The sequence below is a fragment of the Entelurus aequoreus genome, linkage group LG19 (genome assembly GCF_033978785.1).
Source record: "Entelurus aequoreus isolate RoL-2023_Sb linkage group LG19, RoL_Eaeq_v1.1, whole genome shotgun sequence".
Classification (NCBI taxonomy): Eukaryota; Metazoa; Chordata; class Actinopteri; order Syngnathiformes; family Syngnathidae; genus Entelurus; species Entelurus aequoreus.
The window spans coordinates 14,404,048-14,419,005 of NC_084749.1; the positions used below are offsets into that span (position 1 = coordinate 14,404,048).

At 36.7% G+C, this 14,958-nt stretch overlaps 2 protein-coding genes across 6 annotated transcripts in view; both read left to right on the forward strand.

Annotated features, from left to right (window-relative positions):
* pycr3 (pyrroline-5-carboxylate reductase 3) overlaps positions 1–14,958 on the forward strand; it is a 26,569-nt gene that overhangs the window by 10,734 nt on the left and 877 nt on the right. For 2 of the 3 annotated variants that reach the window (XM_062027960.1, XM_062027961.1), the window contains exons 6-8: positions 1,532–1,624; positions 1,733–1,928; positions 4,793–4,908. In XM_062027960.1, the coding sequence (XP_061883944.1) occupies positions 1,532–1,624; positions 1,733–1,928; positions 4,793–4,848 (345 nt within the window). In that variant the 3' untranslated portion in view covers positions 4,849–4,908. Of the gene's footprint in view, positions 1–1,531; positions 1,625–1,732; positions 2,111–4,792; positions 4,909–14,958 lie in introns of those variants that run through there. The other variant, XM_062027962.1, reaches the window with a different exon arrangement.
* Positions 4,888–14,958, forward strand: part of eef1db (eukaryotic translation elongation factor 1 delta b (guanine nucleotide exchange protein)) — a 20,954-nt gene continuing 10,883 nt past the window's right edge. Inside the window, exon 1 of one of the 3 annotated variants that reach the window (XM_062027957.1) lies at positions 4,888–4,908. The gene's annotated coding sequence lies outside the window, so the exon portion shown is untranslated. Of the gene's footprint in view, positions 4,909–7,757; positions 7,838–11,215; positions 11,260–14,958 lie in introns of those variants that run through there. The other 2 variants (XM_062027958.1, XM_062027956.1) reach the window with 2 other exon arrangements.

Consider the following 14,958-nt stretch of genomic DNA (forward strand, 5'->3'; position numbering starts at 1 on the left):
TTTTAACTCGTTACCCAGAATGCAACCACAAACCTTGGACCACGTCAGTGTAAAAAGATCAAATCAATGATATCTGGTGTGTACATGAATGATGTTGGTATACAAAGTAAATACTTTGGTGGTTATTTAAGATATGTACATATATTTGGATAGCAATTCAAGTGTAACCCACGTCACACATGACAGTGCTTAAAAATGACGTGTCAGCTGACTTTAAGCGCACTCTGGATTGGCTGCCCCGACTCCAATCAGACCAGGTGCGAGCAATCAGCTGCTCCTGTTGTGGTTGGCAGCAGATGGCGGCAGACTGATGCTGTATCGACGCACAATACCTTCTTTATGTGTCAATGATTCACTCAACAGATAAAATAACAAAACGGTAAGATGCAAAGACTTAAGTCAACATGACCATCATTTTTGTATTAGTTCGAGTTCGGTGCAGCGCTCGCAATTGTTTGACGGCGCAATGTGCACCCTGAACTCCATTGTAAAAAATATGTGTTTCTACATTTGTTGTTTGTTCTATTTTATGCTTAAATCTACCATGTTCACATTGGTTAAGTTTGTAGTTATGTTACCTTGATTTTGGCTATAATGTCATTTTGATAATTGTTTTGTTTACATTACAAGTGTAATATTTGAATGATGATAAATGAATGTGTTGTGGCAGTTGCGGATATCACCAATGCGACGGTTTGAGGAAACACTCGGTTGATTTTCTAAACAGGTCTTGAGTGGTCAACTGCCAATATGAGAATTCTAAACAGGAAGTGCTTAAAGTTTAAATGATTTGTAAAAACACTCAGACAAAGTCTAAGTTCATTGTGTTTTTCATGGTGTTTTAGAAACTGCACCAATTTTTTTCCTCAGAATTTTCAACTAACGAAGTGTTTTGTCAAGAGGGTTTTTTAATGATATGTACAGTTTCAGAATGTGCTTATTCTTATTTTGGCCAAGTAAGACAAAGAAAACAATCTGAAGTTGTCTTTATTTTTAAGTTATTATGCCATGATTTTACCAGTCCGGGAATAGAACGCAACTTTGTTGTTTTTGTTTTTCAATTCTGTATTTTACCATGCACTTACCTGAACATATAATTGTTGCCCTGAAATAATTGCTACTCAGTATTTAAACCAGTTACAGTCCTCGTTACGTTACAATGTAGAAACACATTTTTACAATGGAGTTCAGGGTGCGCATTGCGCCGTCAAACAATTGCAAGCTTTTTGAATGTGCTCAAAAAGTACTTATACTCACACCGAAATCTTTTAACCACGCTTTATTTAAAACAAATATATAACTGACACACAATATATATTTATATTTACCACTCTGACCCAGCTAGCTGCCAGCTAGCAATCAACGGTTACCTCCAGAAACCTGCAACTGCTGCAGCAGCGGAGTTGACTTTTTGCTACGTCTTACAGTAATTGGAGGCAATTAATCGCGATCAGAAGGCCTTATTGGCTACAAATATGTGGCTGAAAGATGTGGCTTCGAAATGACTGATTTGTGTTACTTCTCTTTGTAGGTGTACTTGTTTGCAGAGGCGCTGGCAGAAGGAGCAGTTAAAATGGGCATGCCCAGCACTTTGGCGCAAAGTATTGCATCTCAGACAGTTCTGGTGAGTTACGGTTTTGACAAACAAAGTAGTTTCTTACGTGCAATTTTGGCAAAAAAAAATCAAAAATCGGAATCGTACGAAAAGTGTCTTAACTGGCGCCTGTTGCAGGGTGCCGGTCAACTGTTACGAGACTCCAAAAAGCATCCGGCTCAGCTCCGTGCCGAGGTGTGCACACCGGGCGGCACCACAATCTACGGGCTTCACGCTCTGGAGAGAGGAGGCTTGAGGGCATCGACCATGAACGCGGTGGAGTCGGCCACCGAGAGAGCGAGGGAGCTTGGAAGGACGTCTGCAGCCACTGGAGGCAGGAAATGACCTTTTCTGTCCGCCTTTTAAGAAACCTAGTTCGGACTCATCCACAAAGTCGAACATCACTTTTGTCCACGCTCACAAAACTTTTCTTTATTCCTTCATATCATATCCTAATAATGTCTATTCAGAACTAAGCTATGATTGAAATTAAAATCAACTTTATTATTCACCGCATGCAACAAAACTGTTTCGACTTTGTCTAACAACCCCAATGAATTACAACTGCGGTTTGAAGGTTGCACCTGTTTCACAAAGTTTAACCCTTTTTTTGACCCTGATATGAAGGAAAACGCTACCTTTTCCGTTTGAGGAAGAGTGCCAACTTAACCCTGAGTAACCATGACGCAATTTTGAGCTAATCCAAGATCTATCAGCATTAAAAGGGAACTTCACTTTTTGGGAATTTTGCATATTATTCACGATCCTTTTGGGAGACAAGCACGGGTATGTTTTTCTTGTTTTTCATGCATTCTAACTAGGGATGTCCGATAATATCGGCCTGCCAATATCATCGGCCGATAAATGCTTTATAAAATGTAATATCGGAAATGATCGGTATCGTTTTTTTTATTATCTGTATCGTTTTTTTAATTTATTAAATCAACATAAAAAACACAAGATACACTTACAATTAGTGCACCAACCAAAAAAACCTCCTTCCACCATTTACACTAATTCACACTCATTCACACAAAAGGGTTGTTTCTTTCTGTTATTAATATTCTGGTTCCTACATTATATATCAATATATATCAATACAGTCTGCAAGGGATACAGTCCGTAAGCACACATGATTGTGCGTACTGCTGGTCCACTAATAGTACTAACCTTTAACAGTTAATTTTACTAATTTTCATTAATGACTAGTTTCTATGTAACGGTTTTTATATTGTTTTACTTTGTTTTTATTCAAAAAAATATTTTTAATTGATTTATCTTATTTTATTTTATAAATTTTTTGAAAAAGGACCTTATCTTCACCATACCTGGTTGTCCAAATTAGGCATCATAATGTGTTAATTCCACGACTGTATATATCGGTATCGGTTGATATCGGTATCGGTAATTAAGAGTCGGACAATATCGGAATATCGGATATCGGCAAAAAAGCCATTATCGGACATCCCTAATTCTAACTCATTAATAAAAGTTAACAAAAGTCAGCTAACAATGGAGCCAATAGGAGTCGCTCCGTTCCGTGTAAAAAACGCACCAAAAAAACTCAACCTTTTTCATCGTTTATATGCACGCTGTAAGTACAAAACCCAAAAGCAGTGAAGTTGGCACCTTGTGTAATTCGTAAATAAAAACAGAATACAATGATTTTCCAGTCCTTTTCAACCTATATTCAATTGAATAGATTGCAAAGACAAGATACTTAAGGTTCGAACTGAAAAACTTAATTTTTTGCCAATATTAGCTCATTCGGAATTTGATGTCTGCAAAATGTTTCAAAAAAGCTGGCACAAGTGGCAAAAAAGACTGAGAATGTTGAGGAACGCTCATCAAACACTTATTTGGAACATCCCACAGGTGAACAGGCTAATTGGGAACAGGTGGGTGCCATGATTGGGTATAAAAGCAGCTTACATAAAATGCTCAGTCATTCACAAACAAGGATGGGGTGAGGGTCACCACTCTGTGAACAAATGCGTGAGCAAATTGTCGAACAGTTTAAGAACAAAAAAAAAAAATTAAGTTTCTCAGTTCGAACAATAAATATCATGTCTTTGCTTTCTATTCAATTGAATATAAATTGAAAAGGATTTGCAAATCATTGTATTCTGTTTTTATTTACGAATTACACAACGTGCCAACTTCACTGGTTTTGGGTTTTGTATATGTATTAACAGGCACATTCATAACAACGTAATATTGACTGTGGAAGTCTTGCGCTTCCTGGTTCTTCGGACCACCAATCACGGACATGACAGCTGCGTTCATGGTGTGTTTTTCAGCCATCGTCTCTTATGTCCGTCTCGCTCTCGCTCGCCTTTCCAATCTCTCTCTCCTTCCCGGCTGCTCCCTTTAACAGAGCGACAGGTGATTAGTTAAACACTCCCAGGTGGGTCATCTACGCACCTGTCGCTGATCTCAAAGCCGGTCCTGGCACACCCCGCTTCGCTGCAGGTCCGCAGGCCACGCCCCCCCCCCCCACACACACACACATTGACGTATTTTGCTAATTTTAACAGACAGACTCATCACAACCTTCGCTATTTCTTTCGACAAAAAACAATAAGCATATATCATGCAGCAGTATTGCCAAGTGCTGAACAAGAAATACAAACTATAAACATTATTAAAACACTCACTTACTGTACAATGTCTGCTCTCACTGGGATGTCGACTGATGGGATGTTTAAATCTTCCCGTTTAGATGAAGGACTCGTCCTAATCCTCACGTTAAAAAAACGAGCGTCTTTTCGTGTCTTTCTCGCCATCCCCGGGTCAGAGTTGACCAACTTCTCAGGTTAATGTCCACATCCTTCTACTATCCAGGTGAGACGCATGATTTTATTATCTAGAATTAACTTTTACCAATTCAAAGCCAACGTAGCAGCTCACCGGCTCAATATGTCAATATAGCAGCATAACAATATCGCTAATACTTGGTTAATATTCAGGTCACGAGTTATAAATGGAATATTGTTGGCGGTTTTTAGATGTTTTTTTGGAGCACTTTAAGGGCATAATAGTGTACTCCGATTAGCTGCGTTGTTAGCCACCTTGTACTTGCCATATTTTACGACATAGAATGCATAAAAAAAGAAAAACATTTGTGTTCTTGTCTTACACAGGGATTGTGAACGATAATGATGTGTATTTCTGGTCTTGTCATCCTCGTCCGGACAGAAGGGCGACACGGCAGTGCGGCTGGATCAAAAGAGACGTCGGAGACGCTTTACTGAACCAAAAGTTGCTTCATTACAAGCGAGCGTCATTGTAGAGGACTGCAGTTCCTGGAGGAGGTCAGGTCAAGAAAATTAAGCCAAACCATCAGTTTTATATTCCTCCTTCCTGTCTGTCTGCGTGTGTGTGCTAAGTCAGGACAACACACCCTGACCATAAAAGGAGATGTTTGTGTGTAAGTGTCTAAAAAAACAACTGCTTTAAGTCATAACTTAAATGTTGGCGCTGAGCTAGACATGTAGTCTCTTCTCAAGGATAGGGCTATCACTTTTGCATTCCGAAGTCCCAATTAGGGCCTCTTTCTCACAATACAACAACTTTATGCCGCAAAACAACAACATAAATTCACAACACCACAACTTAATGACACAACACAACAAAATAAATCCGCAACAGCATAATGGCACAACACAGCCACTTTACACCACAACAACTATTATCACACTGTGTGGATAACCGTGTCGGAGCCTTCTCTGTAATATAGGTTTCTGTTGAAACAGAAACCTATATTACAGGTGGGGCGGCACTGACTTTCTCTACTTTTAGGTTTCTGTTTCTGTTGAAACAGAAACCTATATTACAGGGGGGAGGGGGGGCAACACTGACTTTCTCTACTTTTACTAATGTTACAATGAAATATATCTGTAGCTTTACAGTCTATCTGTGTTGAAATATATGTGCAATACATTTTGGTAGATAATGGCTATGTTGTTAATATGGAAATTAAAGTGCTCTAATAAATAAATGATCATAAATCTGATCATTCCAGTATGTTTCTGATGCTCAAAAAACCTTAAATAGTTTGCCAAAAGTATCAAAAGTTAAGGTACACCTAATTTTTACATACAAATTTAGAGAAAAAAATGTGTCTTGGGGCTGGTATATCTATTTTTAGGAAAACTAATATAAAACCTCACAATAAATTCTGATTGAATGCTAAAAATAGTATGACAGACCGCCTTAAAAATGGAATTTTAAATTTTTCTATGAACGATAAAACCCTGAATATTGAGAACATATGAACGTCACACCCCCTCTCAATCGACATATTTTACAATCAAGCCAAATGCAACAAACACAGCAAAATATGAACGTGAAGGGTAAAAAAAACAAAAAACATCTACAATCTGATACATCTGATATATCACTAAGCTTTAGAACTTTCTTGTAAAAATCTCCTTCCGCGTCTGTCCCTGGCACTCACGTTTCAGGCTGGCCGCTCTGGAAACACTCTGTGGAAACGCTCCCCACCCACACTGCTTGGTGCCTCGTCTGAGCTGCTGTGACGTAGATTACCATAGTCACTAGTTGGGTTGTACGGTATATGGGTTTTAGTATCGTACCGCGATACTAATGAATCATATTCTGTACCATACCGCCTCTGAAAAGTACCGGTCCGCCACACCCTAAGATTTTTTGTTAAAATAAAGACAATAGTGCAATTTTTTCCGGTCCCCTTTATTTAGAAAAGTACCGAAAAGTATCAAAATAATATTGGCATCGGGACAACACTAGTCACTAAAACAGGGGTCACCAACGCGGTGCCCACGGGCACCAGGTAGCCCGTAAGGACCAGATGAGTAGCCCGCTGGCCTGTTCTAAAAATAGCTCAAATAGCAGCACTTACCAGTGAGCTGCCTCTATTTTTTAAATTTTATTTATTTACTAGCAGGCTGGTCTCGCTTTGCTCGACATTTTTAATTCTAAGAGAGACAAAACTCAAATAGAATTTGAAAATCCAAGAAAATATTTTAAAGACTTGGTCTTCACTAACTGACAAAGAAACAGATAACAGATTTTGGGTCCAGTTCAAAGTGTGACATGATTTATTTAAAAATTTGAGTTGACTTTTGTATTTTACATGAGTTATTATTTGTACAAACATGGTGCAAAGTAATTCATGATTTGTTAATAAATGTTAGTGGCTATCTAGTTAAAATGGGATATTGTGATTTCACAAGACTGTCTTAGAAGTGATCATTTGAAAATGTTCAATTTGAAAAATGTGCACTTAGAGAAAATATAAAAATAAAGTGTTGCATATTGATATTTATCTGTTTCTATATATATTTATTGTGAGAAATCATTAAGATGATCAGTGTTTCCACAAAGATAAATATCATTAATTAATAATAATAACATAGAGTTAAAGGTAAATTGAGCAAATTGGCTATTTCTGGCAATTTATTTAAGTGTGTATCAAACTGGTAGCCCTTCCTATATATATTTATTGTGAGAAATCATTAAGATGATCAGTGTTTCCACAAAGATAAATATCATTAATTAATAATAATAACATAGAGTTAAAGGTAAATTGAGCAAATTGGCTATTTCTGGCAATTTATTTAAGTGTGTATCAAACTGGTAGCCCTTCGCATTAATCAGTACCCAAGAAGTAGCTCTTGGTTTCAAAAAGGTTGGTGACCCCTGCACTAAAACATCATGCAAAAGCGCAGATTCCAACCATTGAAGTACTTTGTATAGTTGAAGACTTATGGTAATTAGAAAACATCACTGCACTTCATAATGGCAGCTACACTTTCCATCTTAAAGATCTAAAAAAATTATTTGGGAATGCCCGGCGGGCCATATTGAAAAGCTTAACGGGCCGCATGTGGCCCCCGGGCCTTAATTTGCCCAGATCTGATCTAGTTGATAGAAAAGCGCTATATAAATCTAATCCATTATTATTATTATTATTATTATTATTATGTTTGATGGAATAAAAAGACTGTAAAAATGATGCTCAGCAGTTAACGTGCATGCTACAACGATGAGTGAAATTAGTGTTTATGTGACATAAATGATATACTGTATTAACATATAATAACGTATACACTAATTAGAAATATAACCATATAGGCGTTTTGACTACATCATATTAAAAAGGAAGCTTTTGTCTCCTTCCTCCATCTTGAAAGACGCTCCTTCCTCTTCCTCCTCCTCTTCCCTGTCGGACACAACGTGTCTCCTCACCACCACACAGCAGTAAGTCACATTAACCTCCATTCGTAACTTTTCAGGGATTGTTTGTTGACATGTGCCTTTAAATAAACTCGAAAGTATAAATACCTCATATTAACATTAAATATAATTTCCTGGTCATGTTAGCCGGTGCTAGCATAACGGCTATCGCGATGAGGCCGCCCATGCAGGACACCGTCTTCAAAGTGTATGATTATTATTATTATTATTATTATACAATTACATAACCATAATGTCAAGAAGCGCCGAACAGTAGTGTTACATTAGTTAAAATGTAATGTTCTTATATTTTTAACGACAATGACCAAAGGCTTTCACTGCCTCAATGGCGGCGTCACATTTTTTTTAATCAGAATCAGAAATACTTTAATAATCCCCGAGGGGAAATTAAGATTTTCAGCACAATCTCATTCAAAATCAGACAAACATTATAGGGAGACAGAACAGGATCGCTGACGGGTCTGCCTACTTCCGGCGCCCCTTACAAAAAAGGTGGAAAATAAATAAATATATATGTGTACAGCTCTGGTAATGGGTACATTCGCACCCACCTGCACAAATGTACTTCAAAATGTAACAATCAAAATAAATATGACTTTTTTTTTGTTTACTAGGGAATGTATATATAATATGCATTAGTTTGACCATTTAAAATCAACAATAATAAAAAGGAGATGCTTGGAAATAGCATAAAAATGGCCCAAAAACTTGGAAAAATGCGATTCATAGCGTTACTTTTTGGTGTAACCATCATGAGCATTCTGTTAAGGTATATTTCTTTTATATTTTGATAAATCATCATAAATAGGTATTGATCAATCTTTAAGCTGTGTGTATTTGATTTCAGTTTGCTTTTGACATCTTGTTTAGAATTGTATTTGAAACTTTTACAACCTTGTGTTGCGCTCATGATGGCGTAACCAAACTAGATTTCATTTAATGATCTTATTTTGAATATTTATTCCCTTTTTTACATTTAGTATATTTAAATATACTGTGTTTAATGCTTTTTTCTTTTTGGAACATGTACTATACATACAATACAATAAAATCCCATATAAAATTATGTTTCTAACAATACTTTAATTTTGCCTTTGAAAGTAACACTCCAATGTCCATTAGTGGAGCTGTACACATATATATATTCAGTCTAAGCCTGGGCTCCTCAGTATTGTATAGTAACAGTATTGTTTTATAACATTTGTATTACCTTATACATGTGTCATATAGTTCTTCCGCTATCTAAAGACTAAAGGTAATGGAATACCACTACAGTAGTTTAAAACTAATTAAGTGCACTTTTGTGCATGATGTCACACAAGATATATCAATAACTGTCAAATAAAAATGAGCTGCATAATAGGAAATCAAATAGTGTACGTCCTTCGCTATGTGGTAGGTTCCTGCGGACGTTATCTCCTTCTGTTGTTGACCATTTTTTTCCATATGGTGTTGATGTGGAAATGGTTGCTTTGGCATTTTGTTGGGTGTGGCACCGGCTGGAGATGTTGACATGCGGAGTTTCAAGCACTCTTCATTCTCAATGGGTGACTTTTCAAATGATGCTACAAATTAGCAGTAATGCTACATTTTGTAGCGACGCTTTTGCCGCATACTTGACGTATTACGGTTGTCTGTTCGACATCTTCCCGCTTGAAGCCAAACTACTGCTGTTTTTCTTGGGAATTAATTATTCCTTAATTTGTTACCAGATTCGCACCTTCTCTCTCTCGTATTACCACTCGCACCGCTCCGCTAGCATCACAGCTAACGTTATCTACGCTGCTACCTGTCTGCTCCGCGAGGGCGTATGACGTTGCATGCGCGACAGTATGTGACGTACACTACCGTTCAAAAGTTTGGGCTCACCCAAACAATTTTGTGGAATAGCCTTCATTTCTAAGAACAAGAATAGACTGTCGAGTTTCAGAGGAAAGTTCTCTTTTTCTGGCCATTTTGAGCGTTTAATTGACCCCACAAATGTGATGCTCCAGAAACTCAATCTGCTCAAAGGAAGGTCAGTTTTGTAGCTTCTGTAACGAGCTAAACTGTTTTCAGATGTGTGAACATGATTGCACAAGGGTTTTCTAATAATCAATTAGCCTTCTGAGCCAATGAGCAAACACATTGTACTATTAGAACACTGGAGTGATAGTTGCTGGAAATGGGCCTCTATACACCTATGTAGATATTGCACCAAAAACCAGACATTTGCAGCTAGAATAGTCATTTACCACATTAGCAATGTATAGAGTGTATTTCTTTAAAGTTAAGACTAGTTTAAAGTTATCTTCATTGAAAAGTACAGTGCTTTTCCTTCAAAAATAAGGACATTTCAATGTGACCCCAAACTTTTGAACGGTAGTGTATGTAAGAAGGTGCACTTGTTTTATCTCTCTGTGAGAAGGAGAGACAAGAAAGAGTGAAAAACGCATGTAGTGTAGTGCCTGCAGCGGAAAAAAAACTTTGTGAGAACGTATACTCGAATATCACGATATAGTCATTTTCTATATCGCACAGAGACAAACCCGCGATATATCGAGTATATTCCATATATCGCCCAGACCTAACATAAACCTTGTAATTGTGAAAACTATAGACAATTGTCTAACAAATGTGTTCCGTTAAACCACTAATGGTAGTAACAAGCGAGCCAGTGGTGTTCTTGTGATATTTTTTGCTTTGATAAATATTACTGTGAGGAATTTGCAAACGGCACCTTTAACAAGAATAAAATAGCTAAAAGGACTAAAGATTTCAGACTTCAAATTGCCTCACTAGTGTTTCGGAGGCAGACCGTGTCTCGCCAATAACGAAATGAGAGATGAGTATGAAAAATGGCAAGAAGAGACTTTTTTTGGTCTTCAACCTAGAATGACTTTAAGTATAGTGAGCCAAAGAGGAATGCGGTCCTGCAATATTATTACAAGGAAAAATGTTTCTTTCCTGGCCATCAACCCACCTCCAGCATTTTTTGGATAAAATCAGATTTTTGGGGGAATGGGAGTGAGAGATACACAGACAAAAGAAGTGAAAGTGTCCATAGTCATGCTCACACATCTGTTGGCTAACCTGATCCATTTAAGTCCAGTCCTTGGCTAGTAGAGTCATGGCTTGTATTGCCAAGCTGAAGCCAGAGCTTGAAAACCCTCTCCCAACATTAACGTGTTCTGTTTGTCAACACTTTATCATATCATATGGAAGTTTTAACAATACAGTATCCCTGTGTTTGCATGCATACTTGTGAGTTTTAACTAACAACAATTGTATGTGTGCTTAAAGCATACTGTTATGTTTGCATTAGTATTCCTGTATTTTGACAGTGATTGTTAAATTTCTCTTCCAATCGCTTGCGGTTAACTGGATGAAAAGAACAATTGAGCATTTGATTTTTTTACTTTGAGGCGTGAACCTTTATCTGGACGGTGAGTTAAGACCTTTTATTGTGATTTTGTACTCTGCAGCAGGAACTGTCTTCTCAAAAATAAAAATACATCAGATCATTTTGTTCAAGTCTATTTGTTATTGTTTAATTGACTCTGATTATTCACATTGTGAAACAACGCGAAGGCATTTCCTGCTTCTCAACTACATGAATCTCATCAGAACTGCATGGCCTGCATGTTGTAATATCAAATGTGAACTGTGCGTAACATCAATTTGTAAATACAGTATATATATATATTTAATATGTAATGTCTGCACATTTGTTTTTGCATTTTTAACATTGCTGCCATTTAAATAATGTAATGTTTTTTCATATAATACTGCTCAGTTTTGATCCAAGAAAAATGTATTAATTGAACAATATGTTAATTATCGTTGGTGTAGTATGCATTAGTGTCAATTTCTGTCAAACTACACAAATACTAATACCATTTGTGTATATTTAGGGCCTGAGCAAAATACCTTATAGAAACTGCAATTATTAATATATAATACTATTATTATCAGGACAAGAACAGAACAGCTGCCATTTTGGTTCATATTACATTTTTGGCAAGATTTCTACGGATTGTACTCCTTCTAGAGTTCAAGTGTCTGAGTGTGGCATGGCAGCAACGTTTCAGGCTTCACCATTGTGTCATAATTTGACTGCAAATGGTTATATCTTGATTAAATTTAATATGGCAACTTTGGCGAGTAAGAATCCTGAAATAATGAGATGGCGAATGCTACATGCCAATAGCTAAGTGTTATGGACTGGTTAAATGTATGTATAACATATCTTTCTACATGTCTTGCAAGGGGATGTTAATGTTTTAAGCTGTGTTTAAATGACAAATGCTTTGGTTATGCTGATCCTTAAACACACGAAAAACACCACTGATTGCTCCTCTCGTCTCTACAATACTTTAATACTGTTTTAACCAACCAAATTAATTTAAAGTTCATATAAATGTATTGAGTGTATTCAAATATAGCTAATTGCTGTGACCGACTATTTGAAAACTAAATTTCCACTGTGCACTGATTTATTTTGAATTGTTGGATGTCAGTGTGTACATTTTTGAATAAAGACATTACATTCTTACTTCCCTTAAACAATGTTTAAGATTAAGGATGTTGTTCTCACTCGCTAAAATATATTTATCTATTAAATATTAATTTCAACTTTATTTAGGGCAATGAGAGACATACACTACTTGTATGGATGTAATGATATGAAGATTTCATATTACGGTCATTGTTATTATCGCGATCATGTTAAATGTGCTCAAAAAGTACTTGTACACACACAGAAATATTTTGAACGAGTTATTTATTGAAATAACTAAACACAGTTAGAAAACCTACACTTGGGAAGATTTTTGTTTCTCATGCTTCACTGATAGGGTTTTACTCCCAGTATTTTATCTGTTTTAATGGCTAAGCTTTTATTGTTTTAAATATTGGTTTGCCCTTTAAGATGTATTAAGTTGAAAAGTGCATAACAAAATCTATTATTATTTTTCTTATTTCTGTCAGGCATTATGGCATCCTATTCTGTTTGGCGGTCCTTAAACGCACCGTGAAACCACCTTAGTCTCATATTCTTCTAAGTAAAAAGATTTAATGTGCACATTTGAATAGCCTAGTTTCTCAAACAACAATGTGTTTTTATAATTTAGATTAGTATATGTCGTTTCCTAATGATGAAAGATGTTCATATATCTTGTTTTCATGTTAGCATTCAAGCTGGCGCCAGTCAGTCCGAGAGTTTATCAAAGCGCAGTTGTCCTTTACGGTTTTTCGATCATTCTAATTTAAAAACGGTACTACTAACCGTCGGGAGTTTTACCGCTGTTATCAATATTACCGTTTATCATTACATCACTAACTACTTATGTTATCTACCCTTGTTAATGTTGTTGACTTATTACTGACTCAACAAATACACGCATTATTTTCATTACTGACTCAGCAAATACACGCATTATTTTCATTACTGACTCAGCAAATACACACATTATTTTCACTCTATTTATTGTTGAATTTAAAATATGACTGTTTGACATGTTTCTCCAGATCACTCATGACCCTAAATAATGTAAGCGTTAACAAATAAATGAGTGAATTTTCCAAACGCATTTCTTTGAGTTATGGACACACCATAAGTAGAACTATTCTCAGATTGCCTTTTAATCATTTCATTCTGCTGGCCTTTGTTCATCTGCATCGCTATTTCATTCTTTTGCATGCTGCTAATTCCTTTTTTTTTTTTTTTAAAACAATACCAATTATTATTTTCAAGCATAACCTATGGTAATTTTAACTTGTCTTGCATAAACTCAGGCATTGTCCCAAGATGCCATTTCACACTTGCACAATTAGTCTTAAAGGGAAACTGCACTTTTTTTGGTATTATGAAAGACATGACAACGGTTGGATTTTTTTTAATGCATTCTAAATATTATATACATTTGATCAAAAGTCAGCTTACAATGGAGCCTATGGGAGCCGTTCAATTTTGCCTTTAGAGCCCCTGCGGAAAAAATTTAAACACCTCCATTTAACACTTAATATTTATGTAATTTGCTCATTAACTTTTTTTTCTTAATCACTGATTTCTGCTCACTGCACAAACATAATAAAACATCACCTACTGTACAATGTCTGGGGCCATTAGGATGTTCATAAATTACCATTTAGATGAAAAATGTGTCATAATCTTCGCGAACAAACGGTGTGGGGGTCAGGGGGGAACAAACGCTTTCCGTTCTCGCCAGTATCAAGTCCTAAATGACTATCAAAGTGTCCCAATTTGTCGGATTATTTCCTCAGATATCTACTTTTCAGGTGAGAGTCATGATTTATGATCCACAATTAACTTAAAGGGAACAGCAGACCACTCGATGATGTGAATTATTAGTGATAATGTCGCCACTATAAATAGTTTGTCTGCGTTAGCGCTTATAATAACAATATCACCAATACTTGGTTAATATTCATGTCAGGAAATGTAAATGGCATATTGTTAACGCTTTTTGAATGGTTATTTATCGGATTTTATGAGCGGAATAGTGGAGCTCCCTTTGGCTCCGCTGTAAGCAGACATTTATTTACTAGGGGTGTAACGGCACGTGTATTTGTATTGAACCGTTTCGGTACGGAGGTTCCGGTTCGGTTCGGAGGTGTACCGAACGAGTTTCCACACGGACATATTAAGTAGCGTAACGCATGTTGTGTAAACAATGCACACCGAGGCACAACACACGGCATGCTAGCAGCTAACGGGCTACGATAGACTGACCATACGTCCTCTTTTCACCGGACATGTCCTCTTTTGTGGAGCTGTCAGGGCGTAGTTTCTTAATGGCCTCAAATGTCCGGTATTTTGAGTTAGAGTTGCGTGTATTTTCAATGTACGTTCAAAACAAATTGTGTGCGCAGCAGCATTCGTGAGGGAGGGACAGAGACAGAGAGAGCGAGAGAGTTATGATAAACGCGCATGTGTCGCCAGGCTCTGCTTTTTATCCATAGATTTATCAGATTTAATTTTTTATTATCTATAGCAGGGGTGTCAAAAGTGTGCCCCGGAGGCCATTTGTGGCCCACAGCTAATGTTTTAAAGGCCCACGGCACATTCTAAAAATACTATTCAAATAAACAAAAACATAACAAAAGTGAAATAAAAAAGCTTA